The sequence below is a fragment of the Dromiciops gliroides genome, chromosome 5 (genome assembly GCF_019393635.1).
Source record: "Dromiciops gliroides isolate mDroGli1 chromosome 5, mDroGli1.pri, whole genome shotgun sequence".
Lineage (NCBI taxonomy): Eukaryota > Metazoa > Chordata > Mammalia > Microbiotheria > Microbiotheriidae > Dromiciops > Dromiciops gliroides.
The window spans coordinates 29746082-29767074 of NC_057865.1; the positions used below are offsets into that span (position 1 = coordinate 29746082).

Consider the following 20993-nt stretch of genomic DNA (forward strand, 5'->3'; position numbering starts at 1 on the left):
TATACACCTAAAAGAATAAGGGAAAACTCAAAGAGTGCTATGAAGGGGACAGCTGTTGATGACTTTGAAAGACAGAGCTCAACCCCAGTCATAAGAGAATCATCTTTGCCCAATCCTTTGGCATATTCTGTGTCCAAGACCTTAAGCTGACTTTGGTCTACAGTTTCATGCACCAAACTTTCTCTGGGGATATACTTAACACAGAGAAACACAGGCACATGTATAGACAAAGACATCCCAGTGTCCAGAATTCCCAGACCTGCACTGCCGGCTCATAAAGACATCTCACCTTGCTCTCTCATTCTCCCTTCTCCTAAAACTGAGTTCCACAGTATAATAAGCTGAACTTAGACACCAGCCCAGGATCCCTGACTTGCCCCTGCTCTTCTATACTACAAAGAGGCATCAGGGATAAAGCACCAACCCTGGATTCAGGAGGACCTGAGTTCAAAATCGGGCCTCAGACACTTGACACTTACTAGCTGTGTGACCCTGGGCAAGTCATTTAACCCTCATTGCCCTGCAAAAAAAACAAACAAACAAACAAACAAAAAGAGGCATCAGGGAGAGCCTGGGGCAAATCCACATTCTGCTGCTGCCTTGATGCCCCAACAGCCAGTGGTTCTATCTACCCAATTATGGTAAATACAAAGGCTTTAAAGTTTTTGCTTGTCACCTGTACTATGTGCTTAACAACCATAGCATTCAATTCAATTGAATGATTGTGTATTACATGCCCTTCAGTGGACTGAACACTATAAAAGCAAAGGTAGACACAATTACAGAGAGCTCAAAATCACTAGAGATACTGTGTAGACACAAAAGTTTCAAATAGCATTGCAAAATGGTGTGTGAGCATCTCAGTGTGAAGGGTACAAGTGGTATTTATTAGAAGCATTCAGAGGAAGAACAGATCAGTGTGGGATAGAGTGTCTGTTACAGGCTTCCTGCAGATGAGGACCCAAGATGAGCCTTGAAAAATAATGGGTAGGCTTTGGATAAAGGGAGATGAAACAATAGGTAGCACAGTCAGATTCTTAATGTTTTTTAAAATCCACTCATTCTTTAACCCCCTCACTAATGTAGACCTTGAGATGCTTCAGATATGAAACCATGTGATCACAGATTCAGAACTGGAAGGGGTCTTGGAGATCAGCTAGTCTAGCACCCTCATTTTACGGATAAAGAAACTGCAGCCCTTAGAGATTAAGTGAATAACCCAAGATCACATAGATGTTGAGAAAAGCCAGAATTCTAATTCCTGTCCTTTCCAGAACTGGGGCTCTCTCCACTCCAGATTGCTATGCATGATTCTATGGGAGTAAAATTTACCCTTGCTGTTCTATCTATACACAAAGACCTTTACATTTTTCTGCTGTATTTCTCTTCCTGTTCCCAGTTGTTGTGCTCTTTCAATCCTTACCTTGTTTAATATTTTCTTTATCTGTGTACATATCTATCCCTAACACACACACACACACACACACACACACACACACACACACACACACACACACACACCCTTCAAGTAGAATGTAAATTCTCTAAGGATAGGGATGGTTTTATTTCCCAGAGTCTTGCAATCACAGTGTCCTGAGACTTATCCATGTTGCAAGGTCCCATTTCTATGCAAAGTCCCTCTGCTCCCTCATCAGCATACACATGAACAGCCAGTCTTTAACTTTTAGTCCTAGAGATGCCTGGGGTACCATGAAGTTAAGTGACTTGCCCAGGGTCACACAGCCAGAGGAGCCAGGACTTCCTGACTGCAAAACCATCCCCCTCTCCTCTTCACCTTGTAAACAGTGGAAACTGAAGAAATGTTTCCTGAACTGAATTGAATTGAATGCAAGTGTTTTGCAAACCATATTTTTTTTCATATAGAAAGTTAGCGTGATGTACTAGAAATAGTATTGGACTTGAAGTCAGGAAACCTGGATTTAAACCTCAACACTGACCGACAATAACTATATGACCCTAAGCAAGTCATTTTTCCAAGCCTCAGACAACTCTCTAAGGCTCAAATTTACACATGGGTTGCAATCTGCAATGGTGGGAGGAGTTCCCACACAGAGGAAATAACAAGCCCTTGACAGATTTTTTATTAATTCATCTCCCTTTATTGTAGCTTGGTACAATAGGGTGAGAGCTCACTCTAAAACTGAAAGACCTGGATTCATGCCTCACATCTGATAACTGTGACCTTACAAGAATCATGTGCCTGGGCCTCAGTTTCTTCATCTGTTAAATGGAGATGTTGAGCTAGATGACGTCTGAGGTCCCTTCTGCCTGGCCATCTGTGATCTTTCCATAGTCCTCTGGATAGCCCTTGAAAGTAATAAACACAATTTTCTTTTTTCAATTCCTATTTTTCTCCCATTTGGACAAGATTGCCCTCCCCACCCCTGTATTCCAAAGTTATGAGGTTTACTATGAGAATAAGTCACTAAATATGGAGAATTTCTACATCTATTCAAAATACTTTATTTCAGAAACATGAGTCCAAAAGATTTCCAGCTTTCTATCTCAGAAACCGTGAGTGCTATTGTGAGTAACTGAAAGTAACAGCTCTGGGGGGAGAGGGTCTAGACTCATGATTTCACTAGTATGGGCAATTTCCAAATGAAGAATTCCCCTGTACCAGTGGATGCCAGCACCTCAGAGTCCTAGAGAGTTGCTAAGGGCATTAAAAGTTTAAGTGACTCGCTCAACATCAGATAGCCTATATTTGTTGGGGCAAGACTGGTGCTCAGTTCTTCCAGGATCCGAGGCTAGCTCCCTATGCATTATATGCCACATATCTTGACTATGAGCAATGAAATTTCACTTTGCAATCTAACACCCTGGCTTACCTTTCTCCTATTACTCCTGTTCATTGACAAGTGAGTGACACAGAGAGGACAGCTGTGCTTGTAGCCCTATGGTATTCATTAATGAATGGCACAGAGGATAAGGCAGACCAGGACTGTGCTTTTACCTGCATGATTACAAAGATGCAGCCCCAGCATTGTGAATTACTGCCATATTTCAGACCCAGGTTATAAACAACCCAGAAGGGAAGCTGAGAAACTCTTATTTTCCAAGTAACATTGAAGCTACTTCTGGTATTGACGAGATTCTCTTTTCTATACATTGTGAGGAAAGCATTTCTACGTTGAAGGAAGCATTTAGTTTTTCCCATGATGCTCTTTCAAATATCTCCTGACACTCCCCATAAAAGGAATAGCAAAATGACTGACAGCTACTGTCTGTATGTCATGAAAGGTGACAGATACTGTTGCTTGACCACAAGGTCCTAGGGAAAACCTAGCCAGCAGCTGGTCCACTTCCTAACCCAACTGAAACACTTCAGGAAGCTATTCGGCTCTTCCAGAAAGTTGCTTTTCAGAAGCCAGCAGCTTTCAGCCGGGAGCCCTTTATGGAGTGTGAAATCAGCCCCACAGACACAGAGCCAAACAAAGAACCAAGCCTATGTTTGAGATGAGACTGTTTGGAAGAGGCTGATGCCAAGATCAAGAGAAGCTTCTTTGCCTCCCCTTGGGTTGTTTACAGCTGGGGTCTGAAGAATTACAGTCACTCCTTAATACTAGGATTGTATCTTGGGAACGGTGGAACTAACGGTCCGGCCGTGGTCTGGCTTGTCTTCTCTGTGGCACTCAACACGCCAACGAACAGTGGAGAAGAGTGAACCAGGCTGCTGTGAGAGTTGGCCCTTCTGTGGGGGTTTTTTTCGATCTCTCTCCCTCCCTCCCCTCCCCTCCCCCCCTCCCTCCCTCCCTCCCTCCCTCCCCTCTCTCTCTCTCTCCTCTCTCTCTCTCTCTCTCTCTCTCTCCTCTCTCTTCTCTCTCCTACTCTCCTCTCTCTCTCTCTCTCTCTCTCTCTCCCCCGGCTACTTTGGCAGCCTGATTGGCCCAAAGGATGGTTATTATGTTGGCTTTGGAATTAGGGAGGATTGGTTAGTTCAGAACCTACTTCTGACTCTCTCTAACTGTGTGACCCTAGGCAAATCACTTAACCTCTGTGTGGCTTATAGAGCTGGGTATCAATGCTTGTTTCCTTCCTACAGAACCTGAGGACCTAACCACTGGGTCAAGGGTTCTTAACCTGGGATTCGCAGATATCTTTTTTATCATTGTATTTCAATAGAGTTGGTTTCATATGGAATGCAATTTATTTTATTTTGTGCATTTAAAAACATAATTTTGAGAAGGGTCTATAGGCTTTCTCAGACTGCCAAAGGGGTCCAGGACACAAAAAAACTGTTAAGAAGCCTTGGGCTAAATCACAGTGGAGTTGCAATCTGCATAAGTAAAGGGAGTTCACTAACTATTCAACAGATCCCTCTCTATCCAGTAGGATCATCCATAATTAGGGGATGGTCAGAAGTGGTGTCAAACTCAAATAGAAGATGGGGGGGGGGCGGGGGCGGGAAATGGCACTAAGGATCCCTCCCTATGCATATTGACTTAGAAAACCACATATTAACATTATTCATGTTCTATTATGTTTTTTAAATTTCATTAAATATTTACCAATTATATCTTAATCTGATTTGGCAAGGTGTTAGACACTTTGGGGCAGGTAGCTAGCTATGGGTAGAGCACTGGGCTTGGAACACAGGAACACTCATCTTCCTGAGTTCAAATCTGTCCTCAGACACTTACGAGCTGTGTGACCCTGGGCAAGTCACTTCACCCTGTTTGCCTCAGTTTCCTAATCTGTAAAAAGAACTGGAAAAGGAAATGGCAAACTACTCCAATATCTTTGCCTTGAAAACCCCAAAGTGGGTAACAAAGAGTCAAACATGACTAAAAAGCAACTAAACAACAACTTGACACCTTTGGTATAGGGAATAGAGTGATAGACTTGGAGTCAGGAAGAACTGAGTTCAAATTCTGCTTCAGAGACTCACTCGCTATGTTACCCTGGGCAAGTCACTTAAACATCTAGGATCACAGACTTAGAGCTAAAAGAGATATTAGAGGCGTCAAGTACCAAAGGTACAAAAAGCTACCTGCTCTGTGCCTCAGTTTCCTCATATGTAAAATAGGAATGGTAATCACACCTACCTCACAGGGCTGTCGTGAGGATTATATAAAATAATATAATGGAAAGTACCTTATAAACTTTAAAGCAACATATAAATGTTAGCAGTTATTGTTCTTATGGTGATGATGATTGATAATATTGCAATGTTGAAGAGTTAGAGCTAATTAGCCCCCTCCCCCTTTTGAGTATCTCTAGTTAGATGGGCACAGCCAATTTGGGGGAAACGGAAAAGGTAGGAGAAGGAGGGAAGGGAGGGAAAAAGAAGACCCCCCCCCCCAAAAAAAAAAAGGACAGAAGAAGAAAGCTCATAGTCTACCATAGGACCAGAAAAAGAGACATCATTTTACCATCAAGTTCTGGGAACAGGTTTCTTACTATACTCAGCTTGGAATACAAAGAGGTTGCATGTGACTCCTCCAGCTTCAACTACGGATTGCAGGGAAGGGGGAAGTTAATAAAGTAGGAAAAATTGAATGTTGAGGAAACAACATTAGATTTGGAGCTGAAAGGCATCAGTTACTATCAGCTACTACCTTGGTGAGTTCACCTGACCTTTCTAGGCAAGAGAGAGAGAGAGAGAGAGAGAGAGAGAGGGAGAGGGAGAGGGAGGGGAGAGGGAGAGGGAGAGGGAGAGGGAGAGGGAGAGGGAGAGGGAGAGGGAGAGGGAGAGGGGAGAGGGAGAGGGAGAGGGAGAGGGAGAGGGAGGGGAGAGGGAGAGGGAGAGGAGAGAGGGAGAGGGAGAGGGAGAGGGAGAGGGAGAGGGAGAGGGAGAGGGGAGAGGGGAGAGGGAGAGGGAGAGGGAGAGGGGGGATTAGACTAGATGTTCACTAAGGTTCTTCTCAATTCAATATCTGTGATACCATGACAACTTACAAATTTTATAACTAGCTTCTCATACAGATGACTAAACTCTAATGCAATGCACATTTATTAAACACCTACTGTATGTAAGACCCTATGCTAAGTACTTGGGATACAAAAACCCAAATTAATTAGTCCCTTCCTTCAAAGAGCTTCTACTTTATTCTAGGAAGGATGTGGATAATCGCCAAACTATACAACGGCCCACAGTGAATTCTACTTTCTCTGACTTCCTAGAGAGCTCATTGGCTCTTCCATACTTTTGGCAGTTTGTCATTGACTAATTAATGTCCCTGTGTCACCCTTTGGGTTGTTTCATAGCTTTTCACACGTCTTATGCCTTGTCCCCATAAATGGACTGTGTCAGGTGCCTTGCCAACCATTTCCAAAAGTTCCCCGGTCCTCTCCATCTACCTCGCCCAAAGTCCCTCCAGATCACTGGGCACTTTTGCCTGACCTGGTTAGACCCTAAGGACTCCCGGGTAGTGCCATTCTCCCAACCACTGACTAGTTTTGTCCTTTCCTTATATCCCCCATTCTTAGCACAGTGTTTGACACATAGTAGGTGCTTAATAAATGCTAGTTGACTGACTGTCCTTAGGATGCCCAGCTAAATTCTTTTATGTGTATTCTCCACTTAATTAGAGGGCAAAACCCATGAGAGCTGGGGCTGTCTTGGGTTTATTTTTTTTTCTCTTTGTATGCCCAGCCCTCAGCACAATGATCCACGCACAGTAAGTACCTAAATGCATTCCTTTGTACCCCTCACAATAGAAATCTGACACTGCATCCAGTAGGTGAAGTTCAGTAGAAGTTTGTTGTGGTTTGAGCTTTGAAAGTGGGTTATTCTTGTTGACATGGAATTGTTTCTGTTAATCATGGGAGGCAGGCCTTTTGTGGCTGCTCTAAGAGGAGTAAGGAAACTGCCTGACCACTTAGTGCCTCTGAGACCAGGGCCACCCATGAGCTGACTGGGTAGTTAGGGGGCATAGTCAGTGACTGTGAAACCAACTGCTTGGTAGCGAGGCTGGTCTGCAAAATGGGTCTGGGGGCTGGGGCCAAGGATTAGGAGAGAGGGAAAAGGAAATGCTAGAGCAGAGCCAAGGAACATGAGAAGAAAGACTTGGGACTTAGGAAAATAAATTGCTTCATTAAATACAGTTATCCCTTCCACATCATGACTTTGCCCACCGTGGTTTCCATATATCACCGATCATCATAAGAAATTAAATGGAAATTTGAGGGGAGTTTTGTGGAAGCTGCAGACAACAAAGAAAAAATTTAGAAATTCAGAAAATATATGTATTGCATTATTTAATAGCAACCCAAATTTTACAATAAGGTCCTGTACACACCCCAAAAAAGAAAAAGAAAAAATTCAGACTTCTTCTCTGGTATGAAGGAAGGGCAAAAAACTTTTACTCAGATTTTCCAGATCACAGGGGTACCACTTCCCTCACCCCTACAAAATGCAAGGGATAACTGTAGTTCATTTTTAAAGTCCTTTGTAACCATATCTGCACATCATGTAACACAGAGATAGATAGATGAGAGAGAGAGGTAGATGATAGATATGGATGGATGGATGGACAGAAGAGAAAGAAGGCAGGCAAGGAAAGAAAGGAAGGAAGGAAGGAAGGGAGGGAGGGAGGGAGGGAGAGGAGAGAGAGAGAGAGAGAGAGAGAGAGAGAGAGAGATGAGAGAGAGAGAGATGGAGGAGGAGAGAGAGAGAGAGAGAGAGAAAGCCATTCCTTAACTAAAAGACCTCTTTCAAAGCCTCTACAAGGGATGCACTTGAACCCTGGCTTCTCTAGGCCTGTCTCTGGACAGCATCCGCTCCAGATGGTCCTTCCACCCAAAGTTTGAAGTACGGCCCTGATAATGGACTGATGGCTACTCCCTGAGAACCAGCCTGGCAGTGCTCATCACCAGATGAGCCCACACGGGGATGACCACAGTCACTCTCTAAGACCATTGACTGAGTCTCAGAGGGGTTGCTATTGGCATTGGTAAAGGGTGTTCCCCCACCAACAATATCACAGGCCCCAGAAGTTTTGAAACTAGAAGGCTGTTAGCTGTGTAAAAGGAGCCTCCTTTTATCTAGGTTTTGCACATATGACTCTAAAGTTGAAGGATCCCGGCCATTTGCAGTATATCACAGTGGGAAGGAAATGTCTTCTGCTTTGTTTCACAAAAGGGTTTTGCCTTAAGGTAAGCTATGAGTGAGATTCAAAAAGTTGCCCATTTTGGCTTCTGGGATTTTGCCCAGACACCAGAAAGCTGCCTTTGCAGTCCCTTGAAATCTGAGGTCACAAAATAGATCCTGAGAAGCCAAAAGAAGCATCGGCCTCTCTTCCCAAATGATCCAAGGCCAAGGAGAGCTATTGGTCCCCATGTAGGTAGAGGCAGCAGGGCATAATGGAAAGAGTATTGAGTGAAGAGTCAAATTCCACCTTTGCCACTTTGCACCTAAACAACCAAGCAAGTCACAGTCTTAATAGCTAAGAACTCCCATCTGGCAAAGCCAGCAGACTACACTACATTTGTTATCTCATTTGATCCTCTCGAAAACCTAGGGAAGTGCTTTGATTATTATCCCCATTTTACATATGAGGAAACTGAGGCTAAGAGAGGTTAAGTGACTAGAACAGGGTCACACAGTACTCAACCGAGGCAGGATTTTGATTCGGAATCTCAGGTCTTCCTGACTCCAGGCCTACCTCTCTATCCACTGGACCACCCAGCTGCACTTAACAAAATGAAGGGTTGGACTATGTACCTGCTGAGCTTCCAGCTCAAGATTTGTGACCCTAGGACACTTTGCCTGCCTTTCTCTTATTCCACTGGCATTTCACATGTCCTAAAAACCCAAACTAGCTTTATCCATATAACCACATTTACATTTTTTTTATTTTTTTTGAGGAACGATGGAGTCCGCACCTTTGAGTTCATCTGCCTAGGGGAACTCCGGTGGGAGAATGTTGCCACCGATACACGTGGGCAATTTCTAATCTTATCGAGTTGCCTGGGGTGCTGAGAAATTGAGGGATTTGCCCAGGGTTGCTCAGCTCTTAGGAAGCAGAGGCAAAGTGCAAACCCAGCTGTTCCTCCCTTCAAGGTTAGCCCTCTGCCCCAGTGCCAAGCTGCTTCTCCACATCCACTCTCCAAATGGGCCAGTGCCCAAGCTCCTGAAGATGCTTGATCTTCCTCATGGTGAAATGGATGATAGAATTGAGGGTGTTAATATTGCAATGAATAGGAGAGTAAAAGGAAAGCGTAAACTCTCTATCCCCCCATTCCACGAGAGAAAAATCATGCCCCCTCTGCCCGGCCAGTGGAAGCAGCTGTGGCTTCTGGCAGCTCAACAACGTGGAAATGAAAGACGTCATAGCAGATGTCTCACCAGTATTGAAGATCATTTCATGGGGGTAAAGGGAGAGAGAAAGGAATCTGTTTCCTAATTCTTATTTTCTTTTTCCTGTAAACTCAAACATTCCCTGCCCAAAGAGCATAGGCACCATCTAAATACCACCGACTCAGTTGACCTTCCCTGCCCTCCTCCTCCTCTTCCTTTTCCCTTAGCTGATCTCTAAGGTGTCGGCTCATATGTGTGTCCTTGGATACTTGAATATTTGAATACATTTTCTTTCAAATGGCCAGGGTTGGTTGTTTTGTTTTGTTTTGTTTTTTACATCATAAAATTTCCAGGATGCATATGTATGTGACTGTGAGGATGAGATTTGCTCTCTGATGTTTTCTGTTTTTAAAATGAAGCAATTTGCGAAAGTGCCTCCTTTTTCCATAGTGACAACTAATCGCGTTGTTCAGGTGAAAACACATGCTATTGAAGCTTTAATTCTTTACAAAATTAAAAAAAAAAAAACAAAGGAAAAAGGCACCTTCTGTTATATAGCTATTTATGTTCATTGAGGTCCACAAAGGCAAAGTTAGCTCCTCTCTGGGCTTTGCTTATGTAATCATAGATTTATAGTCAAAAGAGACGTCAGAGTTCATCGATCTCAACCCCCTTCCTTCTCAGAAAAGGAAATTGAGGTTAAGAGCAGTAAGTAACTTACCCAAGGTTACAAGCAAGAAAATATATGAGGCAGGATTTGAATCCCTGACTCCAGATCCAAGATCCACAGTGCCACTCAGCACCCTCTTGGCTCCTTTCATTAATTATCATTGCCATTGGTAGATAATTTCAGTTGGTGACTTTCAAGGCATCGTGTTTGTTGTTGTTATTGAGTCATTTCAGTTGTATCTGACTCTTCATGACCCCATTTGGGGTTTTCTTGGCAAAGATACTGGAGTAGTTTGCAATTCCCTTCTCCAGCTTACTTTCCAAATGAGGAAACTGAGGCAAATGGGTTTTTTTTTTTTTGGTTTTTTTGTTAGGCAGTTGGGGTTAAGTGACTTGCCCAGGGTCACACAGGTAGTAATTGTTAAGTGTCTGAGGCCGGATTTGAACTCAGGTCCTCCTGACTCCAGGGGTGGTGCTCTATCCACTGTGCCACCTAGCTGCCCCACAAATAGGGTTAAGTGACTTGCCCTGTGTCACATAGCTAGTAAGTGTCTAAGGCTGGATTTGAACTCAGAAAGATGAGGCTTCCTAAGTCCTGCACCTGCATTCTGTGCACTATGATGCCACCTACTGCCCATGGGCCTTAGTTTCTTCTTCTATAAAATGAAAATAGCAATATCTGGAGCACCTATTTCATAGGATTGCCCTAATGACTCCAAGATGACCATGCATAGGATCATTCTACAAACTTGATAGCACCCTATAAATTCCAAGGTATTATTGTTTAGTGACTCTCTGTATTTGAACCGATAAATATCCAGTAACATGAACTCATTGAACAAAAGGCGATTCATATTTCAAGTCTGAATCATGAAGAGGGGCAGCTAGATGGTGCAGTGGATGAAGCACTGGCCCTGGATTCAGGAGGACCTGAGTTCAAATTCAGCCTCAGACACTTGACACTTACTAGTTGTGTGACCCTGGGCAAGTCACTTAACCTCTTTCTGCCTCATTTTCCTCAACCGTAAAACGGGGATCAGAATGAGAAAATTAGGAAAGCACCTAGAACATATTCAGCACTGAATAAATGCTTAGTTCCTTCTTCATAATCATCATTTCTTATGGCAGAATAATATTACATTCTCTTCGTGTGTCACAATCATTTTAGCCATCAGAGTGGCTTAGTTTGGGAAAATTTCATTTCAGTCTACTTTTTCCTATATTCAGGCTCAGCTAATCCTGAGGACATCCTACTCTGAATTCTCATTAATTTAGTCCTCTCACTAGCTGGAATATAATGTGTTAAATTAGGAAGTCATCATAGTTCAATGGCCATGAAAATATATGGCTACAATAATAATTATGACTAGCATTTATATAGAGCTTTAAAGACTGTCAAACACTTTACAAATATTATCTTATCCTCACTTGGAAAGTAGGTACTATAATCATGCCTTTTTACAGAGGAGGAAACTGAGGCAGAGATTAAAAAATTTTCCAGTCACACGCAACTAGTAAATGTCAGAGGTCAGATTTGCACTCCAGTCTTTCTGACTGAGTCCAGCACATCATCTACTACACCATCTGGCTGTCCTAGGAGAAAAAAAAACAACCACATGCTCAGTCCAGATGTACTCATAACTTAACCTTACAATCCCCTAAATTTGTCTCTTAACTTGTTTAGACTACAGAATTCCCCTCTTTAAATGATGGTTTTTAACATTTTTATCCATGACTTGAATACATTTGTAAGGACTTATCATATTTGCAGATTGTATAAAGCCAAAGGATATAATTAAAATATTGGGCAACAGGTCTCAGGGTACAAAAAAGATAGTGAAGATCCAAACACTAAGATATATGGATAGAGAGTAAATTTCCAGACGGCAAGGATTTTTTCCTTTTTGTCTTTGAACCCTCATCATGTAACATTACGCCCAGCACATGATAGACATTTAATATATGCTTAATTGATTGATTGAGATGAATCCGGTAAGATAAAATTGAATTGGGATAAATATAAAGTCTTATGCTTAAGGTTCAAAAAAAATCAACTTCACAAGAATAAAAAGGAGAAGAAATAGCTAGATGTCAGTAGATAAGATTCTGTATCTTACTCTTACCACTCAGAGCTTCCCCTACTTTAAAGGGATGGAGAGAGCTCTGATGTTTAAAAAGATTTGAGAGATATAATTTCTGGATAATTTAATCATTGTATTAATAATGCCAGTATTTTAATAAAAGGATGGTCATTTGACCTTCTCTCTCTTAGACCAAAGACAATCATGATGCAGGCTCTTGGCTTATATGTCCTCTGGAAGAAGATTATCCAAAAGGATGGCAATCAACTCTGATTGGTTTAACAACTAATGAAATAATGAATATTGGGGCAGCTAGGTGGCGCAGTGGATAGAGCACTAGCCCTGGATTCAGGAGGACCTGAGTTCAAATCCAGCCTCAGACACTTGACACTTACTAGCTGTGTGACCCTGGGCAAGTCACTTAGCCCCAATTGCCTCACCCCCCCCCCAAAAAAAAAATTAATATTATAGTGAGGAACTGGACCTGAACTTTGATTGCATCATTTTGTTCCTAAGTTCCAGCCTTGGGCAATCTATTCAAAGAATTTATGTCCACCCAAACTTGATGAGAAGACAATAGTTACCCCACCTGGGTCAGGGAGTCTGAACAAGAGAGTTAGTCCAATCTCATTAGCAGCAATGTCTTTCAAGAGACTGAACTTTTAAAATCAGGACTTTAGAAAAAGGGGGGATCTCTGGATGGCTCCAAATCATTGGTCATTAATGATCATTTCTCTCGTAGCTCTAAGGCTAACTTCTCTCCTGCCAGCCATGGGTTTTATTCTCAGTTCCTACAGTCCTCATTCATTACAAAAGATAGCAAGAATACTTGGTAAATCAGGAAACTGTGTCATTCATTCGTTCATTCATTTATTCATTCAATAAACATTTCTTGAAACAGACTGTATTCAAGAGAGCCTATAAATCAGGTCCTTGGGCCCCTGCTGAATTTCCCATGCCCCAAATGGGACTCCACCAATCCCTAGATTTGGCATCATTGCCTCCGTCCATAAAACTACCAATAAAGAAAGCAGATATCATTAGAGCAAATGAATACAGCTAGTGATGGTGATTACAAGCTTGTAAATGCTTCCCATTCTTATTAACAAACTCCTGTTCCCAACCTCCCTTCACGTAGAAGAAAACTCTTTCTTCAGTGGACAGGACACATGCAGACATGAACCCTTTCCATATTCAGCTGTGGTTTTAAGGAAGATGTTTCCCTTGAGTCTGGAACTTCTTTCAAAGGTCCCAGCTTGGTCTCATAAAGGCATTGTTCTCTGGCCTGTTTATTAAATGTCTCACCAGGGAACAGAGACTGCCCAATTGGGTTGGATTTCTTCATTTTACTGGGGGGCAGGGGAACAAATATCAAATGGTTTGAACCACTGATGAGAATCAAATGTCAGAGGCAACAGAGGAGGGTGTGGGAATGCTCTTCCTCTGATTTAAATGAGATTGTATAGTATGGATCCAGCCAGGGACCAGGCTGGATTCTATCAAAAGGAAACAGGAATGGTGAGAAATCTGTTCTTGTTGGAGTGATTATTTTTTAAGTTGGGGAAAGACATGTTTAAAGGCAGAATTATAAGCTGTTCCAGGATATGTTGCTAACTCAAGAAAACATCCAGCCCCCAAAGATGAAATTTACTTATGCCTACAGATACATCTACTCCAGAGGACATGGAATTTCACAGGATGTCAGCTCGGATATCGAGTCTGGCTATGGATAATGAATGAGCTTTGGTGACCCAGTGTTTCCTAGCTGGGTGATGGGCAAGTGATCATTCTCTCTGAGCCTCGGTTTTCTCCTCTATAATATTGGAATAATAATTTCTGTATAGTCTACCTCACAGACTTTCAGGCCCAAGTTAGACAGTAATGATAACAACATTTAGATAATAATAATAATAATAATAATAATAGCTAGCATTTATGTGGATCTCAATGGTCTGCAAAGCACTTTGCACTCATCATCTCTTTTTAGTCTCACAACAACCCTGAGAGATAGGTGCTATTATTATCCCCATTTCACAGAGGAAGAAACTAAGGCAGACAAAGATAAAGCGACTTGCCCAGGGTCACAAAGGTAGTAAATGTCAGAGGCCAGATTTGTACTGGTCTCTCTTACTTCAAGTACCGCCCTCTATCTGCCACACCACTTTGAGATTTGCATTACTTGATATTATTTAGTTTAATATAAGTGCCTACTCTGTGCTGGACTCTGTGTTAAAAAGATAAAGCATACAAAAAACAAAGCTGAAAACAGCCTATAGATATGATGATAGATGATAAGTCTACATGTATGTATATAGAGAGATGATAGATAATAGGTAGATTGGTAGGTAGATAGACGGATGGATGAATGATAGGTATGTGTGTGTACAGAGAGAGATGATATATGATAGGTAGATTGGTAGATAGATGGATGGATGATAAGTGTGGGGGAAGAAAGAGGATAGATCTATGGATAGATATAGATAGATAGATAGATAGATAGATAGATAGATAGATAGATAGATAGATGGATGGATAGATAGATGATAGATAGATAGATGATAGATAGATAGATAGATAGATAGATAGATAGATAGATAGATAGATGGATGGATGGATGGATGGATGGATGGATAGATAGATAGATAGATAGATAGATAGATAGATAGATAGATAGATGATAGATTGGTAGGTAGAAAAATGGATGGATGGATGGATGGATGGATGGATGGATGGATGGATGGATGATAGGCATGTCTGTGTTTATATAGAGAGATGATAGATAATAGATAGATAGATATGGAGATAGAGGGAGATAGATGATAGGTTTGTATATATTTAGAGAAAGATGATGATGATAGAGAGATGGATAGATAATAGGTAGATTGATAGATGATAGATTGGTAGATAGATGGACAGTTAATGAACAAGCATTTATTAAGCATCTACTATGTACCAACCATTTTGCTAGATGGTGGGAATACAAAGATGAAAGGAAATCATCTCCATTGTCAAGAGACTTGCATTCTTATCAGGGAGAAATAGCATGAAGCCATGCATATAGAATAAATAGTTCTTTTGGAGGGGCAAAGGATACTAGCAGCTGGAGGGATCAGAAATGACTTCATTTAGGTAGTGTCTGTCATTGGCCTCAGTGGGTTTGTAGACGTCTGCCCTGATCTGATCCTAGGTCTCCAGGCAGAGGGAGAGCTTTGTACCCAAGCAGTGGATGGTAAAAGAAGCATGAAAATCCCTTCACCATATGGAGGCAATAGGAAATCAATGGCTGCCTAATGGTCCCATAAGCTCCCAGCCCCCCAGCCTGTCAGCTCTGACCGTCTCAGTGTATATGTGCTTTGTGTTTGGTTTGTCTGATTGTTTTTATCTTTGTGCATTTAAGAATAGTTCGGGGTCTTTCTTGGTATTCTGAGGCCCTACTAGAATCTGTGAAAATACATGTGTCCAGCCCACATGCCCAAATGTGTGTGTTTTGTGTCGCCATTTTGGCTCTGATGGTTTATATGTGTATGCCACAAGGATTCTGGGAAGATGAAACTCACCACTAGAAAGAGACACGTTCTTTTTGCTGTTGACTTTTCTGCATTTTCTGGATAGCAAGTTTCAGAGTCCCTGTAGCCTCATGGGAAATGATACTCATCCCCACCACATGTCAACCTTGTCAACATATGACGCTTCCTAGTAATGACCAATTTTTTCTTCAAATCAAACTCAGTTTTGTGTCCTTGAGTCAAAAAAGGATGTCCCCATGAGAAAGAGCTCATTTCCCTAGCATGGTCCAATGGAAAGAAGTCAGAGGACCTGGGTTCAAATCCCCATTTTTGATTCATTCTATCTCTATGACCTTGGGTAGGGCATATAAGTGCTCTGGGCCTCAGTTTCTTCATCTGTAAAATGAAGGGGATGGACTAAATGACCTCTGAGGACCTTGCCAGCATTAATGATCCTCTATTAGCCATTCCCCCATGCCTACCTCTCTCGCCCATGTTATTTCTAGAATGTTAAAAATAATAATAATAATATTAAACAAAAACAGACTATTTTCATTTAAAATCTGATCCTCTGTGTTCCCCTCTTGCCCTATTTATAGCACTCCCAGCCTAACTAAAGCCCTCTGCTCTTTGTCAGCACCATATGTTTATGAGACGGGCATCCATAGTTTTCCTTGCATGGGCCCGCATTGGTGACTGTCTCAGGAGGACAGTAGCATCCAGCCTCGCTAAGTGTGCACACGTCAGCGTGTCACACTTGGGCAACAGAGTGTCCCTCAGGTCAGCCTCTGATAAGATCAGAGTCAAGCAAGGCCGAGTCCGGGTTGTTTTATGTTCTAAGGATCTGAAAATTGTTGACGACCAGCCCCGACCCACAAGACCTCAAATGGTCAGCCAAGCAAGGCAATAAATTGGCCCACACTTGTCCTCGGGACCCACTGTTGTGGCAGTGGGCCTGGAGCAGGTCACATCACATGAGGGTCCGGTAGAGTAGCGGGCAGCCCAGCCGCAGAGGCTCAGCTCCCGAGGCTGAGCAGCTCTGTCCTCCCTCTTGTCCCTCCCTGCTGTCGATGTGAACACTGTCCGCCGGGGAGACCAGAAAAGCCACTTGTTCCGCCCCCCACCCCTGCATCCCAACGAGATCTTGACAATGCCAACAGCATGTCAACTTGTGTTTGTCAACCCTCCAGAAAATGGCTTTCCAGCATGGGACAAGCGGAAGCCTCCCCCGCCTCCTCCCGACCAGGAATACACCTGGGGGCTCGTAGCGATGTCTGAAGACTGCTTCCACCGGAAGGGCCACTCAGAGAGCGGCAGCGGGGCGCTGAAGAGCGAGCCGCCCCCGCCGGCACCCCGGCTCCAGGCTCCGGCCCCTTGGACGAGCTCCGTATTCCACCTGGACCCCCACGAGGCCCACGAGCAGGGCGTGGCGAGCACCCAGGCCGACCCGACCGAAGAGAAGAAATGTAAAGGTAATCGATGGCCCATAGCCCGTAGCCAAGGTCGCCCCAAAGCCGATCCTGCGGCCACCTGGGCCACGGGCGGGGCCCGCGGGCGCCCCAGCCTTCTTTGGCCCTCTGACAAGGGCTTTGATGCTGCATGAATAAATGGATCCGAATGGAAAGCAGGTTATTTCTAGCTTCGTGTTGTGTTTGGGCTCTGGGAAAGGAGGCTTCTTTTCCTCAAGTTGGCAGCAGGAAGGAGAGTTCTGCCAGTTCGGCTTGAGCTCGCTTCCAGCCCCCGAGTGGAAACACAAGGCCCGGCAGTTATGCAACCAGGCCCATTAAAAAAAAAACCAACCACCACCACTGTGTTTCCTTTGCTGCTGGGCCCAGACACAAAATGGGATTTTAGGACCTACCTCTCATAAGGAGAATTTGGGCTAGTGTGGGGGACAGGGAAGGAGAAACAGAGAGACAGAGACAGGGGTGGGGGAGAGAAGAGAGACAGAGACAGAGACAGACAGGCAGAGAGAAGGAGAGAGAGACAGAGACAGGGGTGGGGGAGAGAAGGAGAGAGAGACAGACAGAGAGGAGAGACAGAGACAGAGAGAAGAGAGAGAGAGAAGGAGAGAGAAACAGAGACAGAGAGAGAGAGAAACAGAGAGAGAGACAGAGAGAGACAAAGACAGGGGTGGGGGAGGAGAGAGAGAGACAGAGAGAGGAGAGAGAGAGAGGAAGAGGAGAAAAAGGGAGGTAGACAAGGGGAGAGAGGAGAGAGAGGAAGGGAAGGAGAGAGAGAAGGGTAGGAGAGAGAAAGAGAAAGAGGGAGGTAGACAAGAGGGAGAGAGAAGGAAGGGAAGGAGAAAAAGAGGGAGATAGGCAAGGGGAGAGAGAGAAGGAGAGAAAGAGAAGAAAGAAGAAGGTAGACAAGGGGGAGAGAGAAGGGAAGAGAGGAAGGGAAGGAGAAAAAGAGGGAGATAGTCAAGGGGAGAAAGAGAAGGAGAAGGAAAAGAAGGGAAGGAGAGAAAGAGAAAAAAGAAGGTAGACAAGGGGGAGAGAGAAGGAGAGAGTGAGGAAGCAGAGAGAGAAGGAGAAAGAGGGAGGGAGGTAAGGGGAGAGAAAAGGAGAGGTAGAAGAGGAGAGAAAGAGGAAGGTAGACAAGGGGGAGAGAGAAGGAGAAAGAGGGAGGGGGAGGAGAGAGGAGAGAGGGGGGAGAGGTGGGACCTTGTTTTTCTCCTTTCCTCCCTAAAGTCTTGCATCATCCCCAAAGAAGAGATTATGGGTTTATGAGGTTGTCACCTCTTAGGCAAAAAAAGAAAGATAAACTGGTTTAAAGTCCCTGATGGCTTCAGATTTAGGGGGGCTTTACCTCGGAGCACCTCCACCCTGCCAGATGTCTGGTGGTGAGCACTTTATTGTCTTAGGGCCACCTAAAATCTCCATGTCCCTTAATCCCATTGGGTCTTCAGACATCTGTGTTGGCACATTTCCCCAAAGGAAAACATCTTTTGTTGGTTTTCCTTTCTTTAAGGGCCCTTCCTCTTAAGCATGTTTTAAACCGTCAGCCCGTTTAAATGTTCGCCCTTGCTTTACCACAAGAGAGACATCCCAGCTAATTAATGAAATTGAATCAGATGAAGTGATGTGAGAAGGAACCTCTTTCCTTGCTCTGGCTGGGGAAAACCTCTGGGTGGGGAATGCTGGATATATTTCACACGGTTCATGCGTTGGCTAGTTTTACTGAACTTTTTATCTTTCTTTGTATCTGTTGTTTTAAATGGGGGGGGGAGTTCCTGGCTGGGGGAAGAAAGATGGGATATATTGGGAAATGAATAATAATAATAATAATAATAGTAGTAGTAGTAGTAGTAGTAGCTAGCATTTATATTACTCTTCAAGGTTGACAAAGCACACCTTGCTGTTGACTTATGTTTTGCTATGTATATATGTTATGATGAGTATATGTATCATATACATAACATACACATAGGTGCATGTGTTATCTCATTTAGTCTTCACTGCAACCTGGGGAGATAGGTGCTGTTATTGTCCCCAGTTTACAGATAAGGAGACTGAGGCAGAAAGTAGTCAAATGACTTGCCCAGGGTCACACAGCTAGTATCTGAGATTGAAGTTTAACTCAGATCTTCCTGACTCCAAGTCCACTATTCTAACAAAGTGGAAGAGGATCATTTTTCTTTTAAAGAAAAAAAAGAATATTCATAGGGGGTTCTGACTTTTGGGTTGAGGGGGAGGGAGGCCTTTAGATTTTAAAGACCACAGACAGATGACTTTATTTTTCTAACTCTGGAAGGCACTGGTTTTTAGGGAAATAATACCATTTTCCCTACTTCACAAGGCTGTTCCAGGAAAAATGCTTTGAGACACCAGGTGGGGTGAAAGATGGAGTGCTGAGTTGAGCAGCAGAAAAACCTGAGTTCAAATTCTACCTCAAATTGTGTGAGCCAGGGCGAATCTCTTAATTTCTCTTATCTTCATCAAATCATAGATTTATAGCTCAGAGAGGTCTAAGAGACAGTCTATGTAGTCCAGCTCTCCCATTTTACAGACGAGGAAGCTGAAGGCCAAGAAGATGTCCACAGTTAAATAAGTAGTAAGAGGCAAGGGCAGGATTTGAACCCAGGTCTTTTGACCCTCAGATCCAGCAGCAACCAACTTCACTGAGAAATGAAAATGATAATGACCCTCATTTCAATCTTGGAAGGCTTGCCGGGATCAACTGAACTAACCTGCAAGAAGTATTTTGCAAACCTTAATGCCCAGAGTAAATCTCCATTGTGATTGCTTTGTACGTTTAGGAGTTATAAGAAAAGCATGTGGAGAATTATTGGCATATGAATTATGATTGTTGTTGTTAATCTGTCTCTTTAGAGTGACTTCTTGGAACACCTTGAAGTTGCTGGTTGAGCCAGAGTTGAACCCTATGAAAGTGATTTCAGGCAGCCATGGGATTAGTCATTATAAAAGGTGGGGGGGGGGGGGGAGGGATAGGAAGAGTCTTTATGTGGAGAGAGACAGAGACAGAGACAGAGACAGAGACAGAGACAGAGACAGAGAAGGGAGAGGAGAGGAGAGGAGAGAAGATAAGAGATATCCCTCCATGAAGGTTAGAGTCCAACTATTAATCACAGAACACAGGCACTCTCAAGATTCATCTGTGAGAGACTGCAAAATGCTTGATGATAGAACTAGAGTTAAGCATTTCAGAAGGAAGGTTTATGATAGTCAAAAGGAATATTTGAAAGCAAGCCCAAAGAGGGATGACTAGGTGGTGTAGTGGATAGAGCATCAATGCTAGAGTCAAGAAGACCAGAGTTCAAATCCAGCCTCAGACACTTACTGGCTACGTGACCCTGGGCAAGTCACTTAACCCCAACTGCCTCAAAAAAAGGAGGAGGAGGAAGAGGAGGAGGAGGAGGAGGAGGAGGAGGAGGAGGAGGAGGAGGAGGAGGCGGCCAGCAGTGACTGACCTGGGCTGTGCCTAGGGGAGTCAAGGGCTCAGGACCAGTTCCAGGAAGCTATGGAGCTGATCCCAGTTATCTTCATAGCCTCAGACTCTTTACTCATCAGATCTTAGATCCAAAGCTGGAAGGGCCCTCAGGAGCCATTTCGCCCACCCTCCTCATTTAACAGATGAGGAAACAGGTTTAGGGAAAGTAACTTGATGTAGTTGAAAGATGGCAGGATTTGTCATCAGAAGACCTGTGTTAAAATCTGCCATTTTCTAGGTGTGTATCCTTGGATGAGTCATTTAACTTCCTTAGACTTCAGTTCCCTCATCTGAAAAATAAGGGAATCGGACTGGACGGTCTCTAAAGAGCCTTCCAACTCTAAATCTGTTTTTATGAACTAGCTGGGAAGTGTCAGAGGCAGACACCAAAGAAAAGACTCCTGGTCTTGCCTTCAAAGACCTTCGCTTCATGGGCGGAACTCTTCTACAGTAAGTCTCCAGCAGGTGGCGTCATTCCAATCGTTACACCCACATCCTCTCACTCCAATTCCAGTGGTT

The 20993-nt window shown here is 43.5% G+C and overlaps 1 protein-coding gene across 5 annotated transcripts in view; it reads left to right on the forward strand.

Moving 5' to 3' along the window:
* THRB (thyroid hormone receptor beta) overlaps positions 1–20993 on the forward strand; it is a 440576-nt gene that overhangs the window by 339063 nt on the left and 80520 nt on the right. For all 5 annotated transcript variants that reach the window (XM_043968992.1, XM_043968989.1, XM_043968991.1 and 2 more), the window contains one exon: positions 16712–16993. In XM_043968992.1, coding sequence (XP_043824927.1) covers positions 16712–16993 — 282 coding nt within the window. The remainder of the gene's footprint in view (positions 1–16711; positions 16994–20993) is intronic.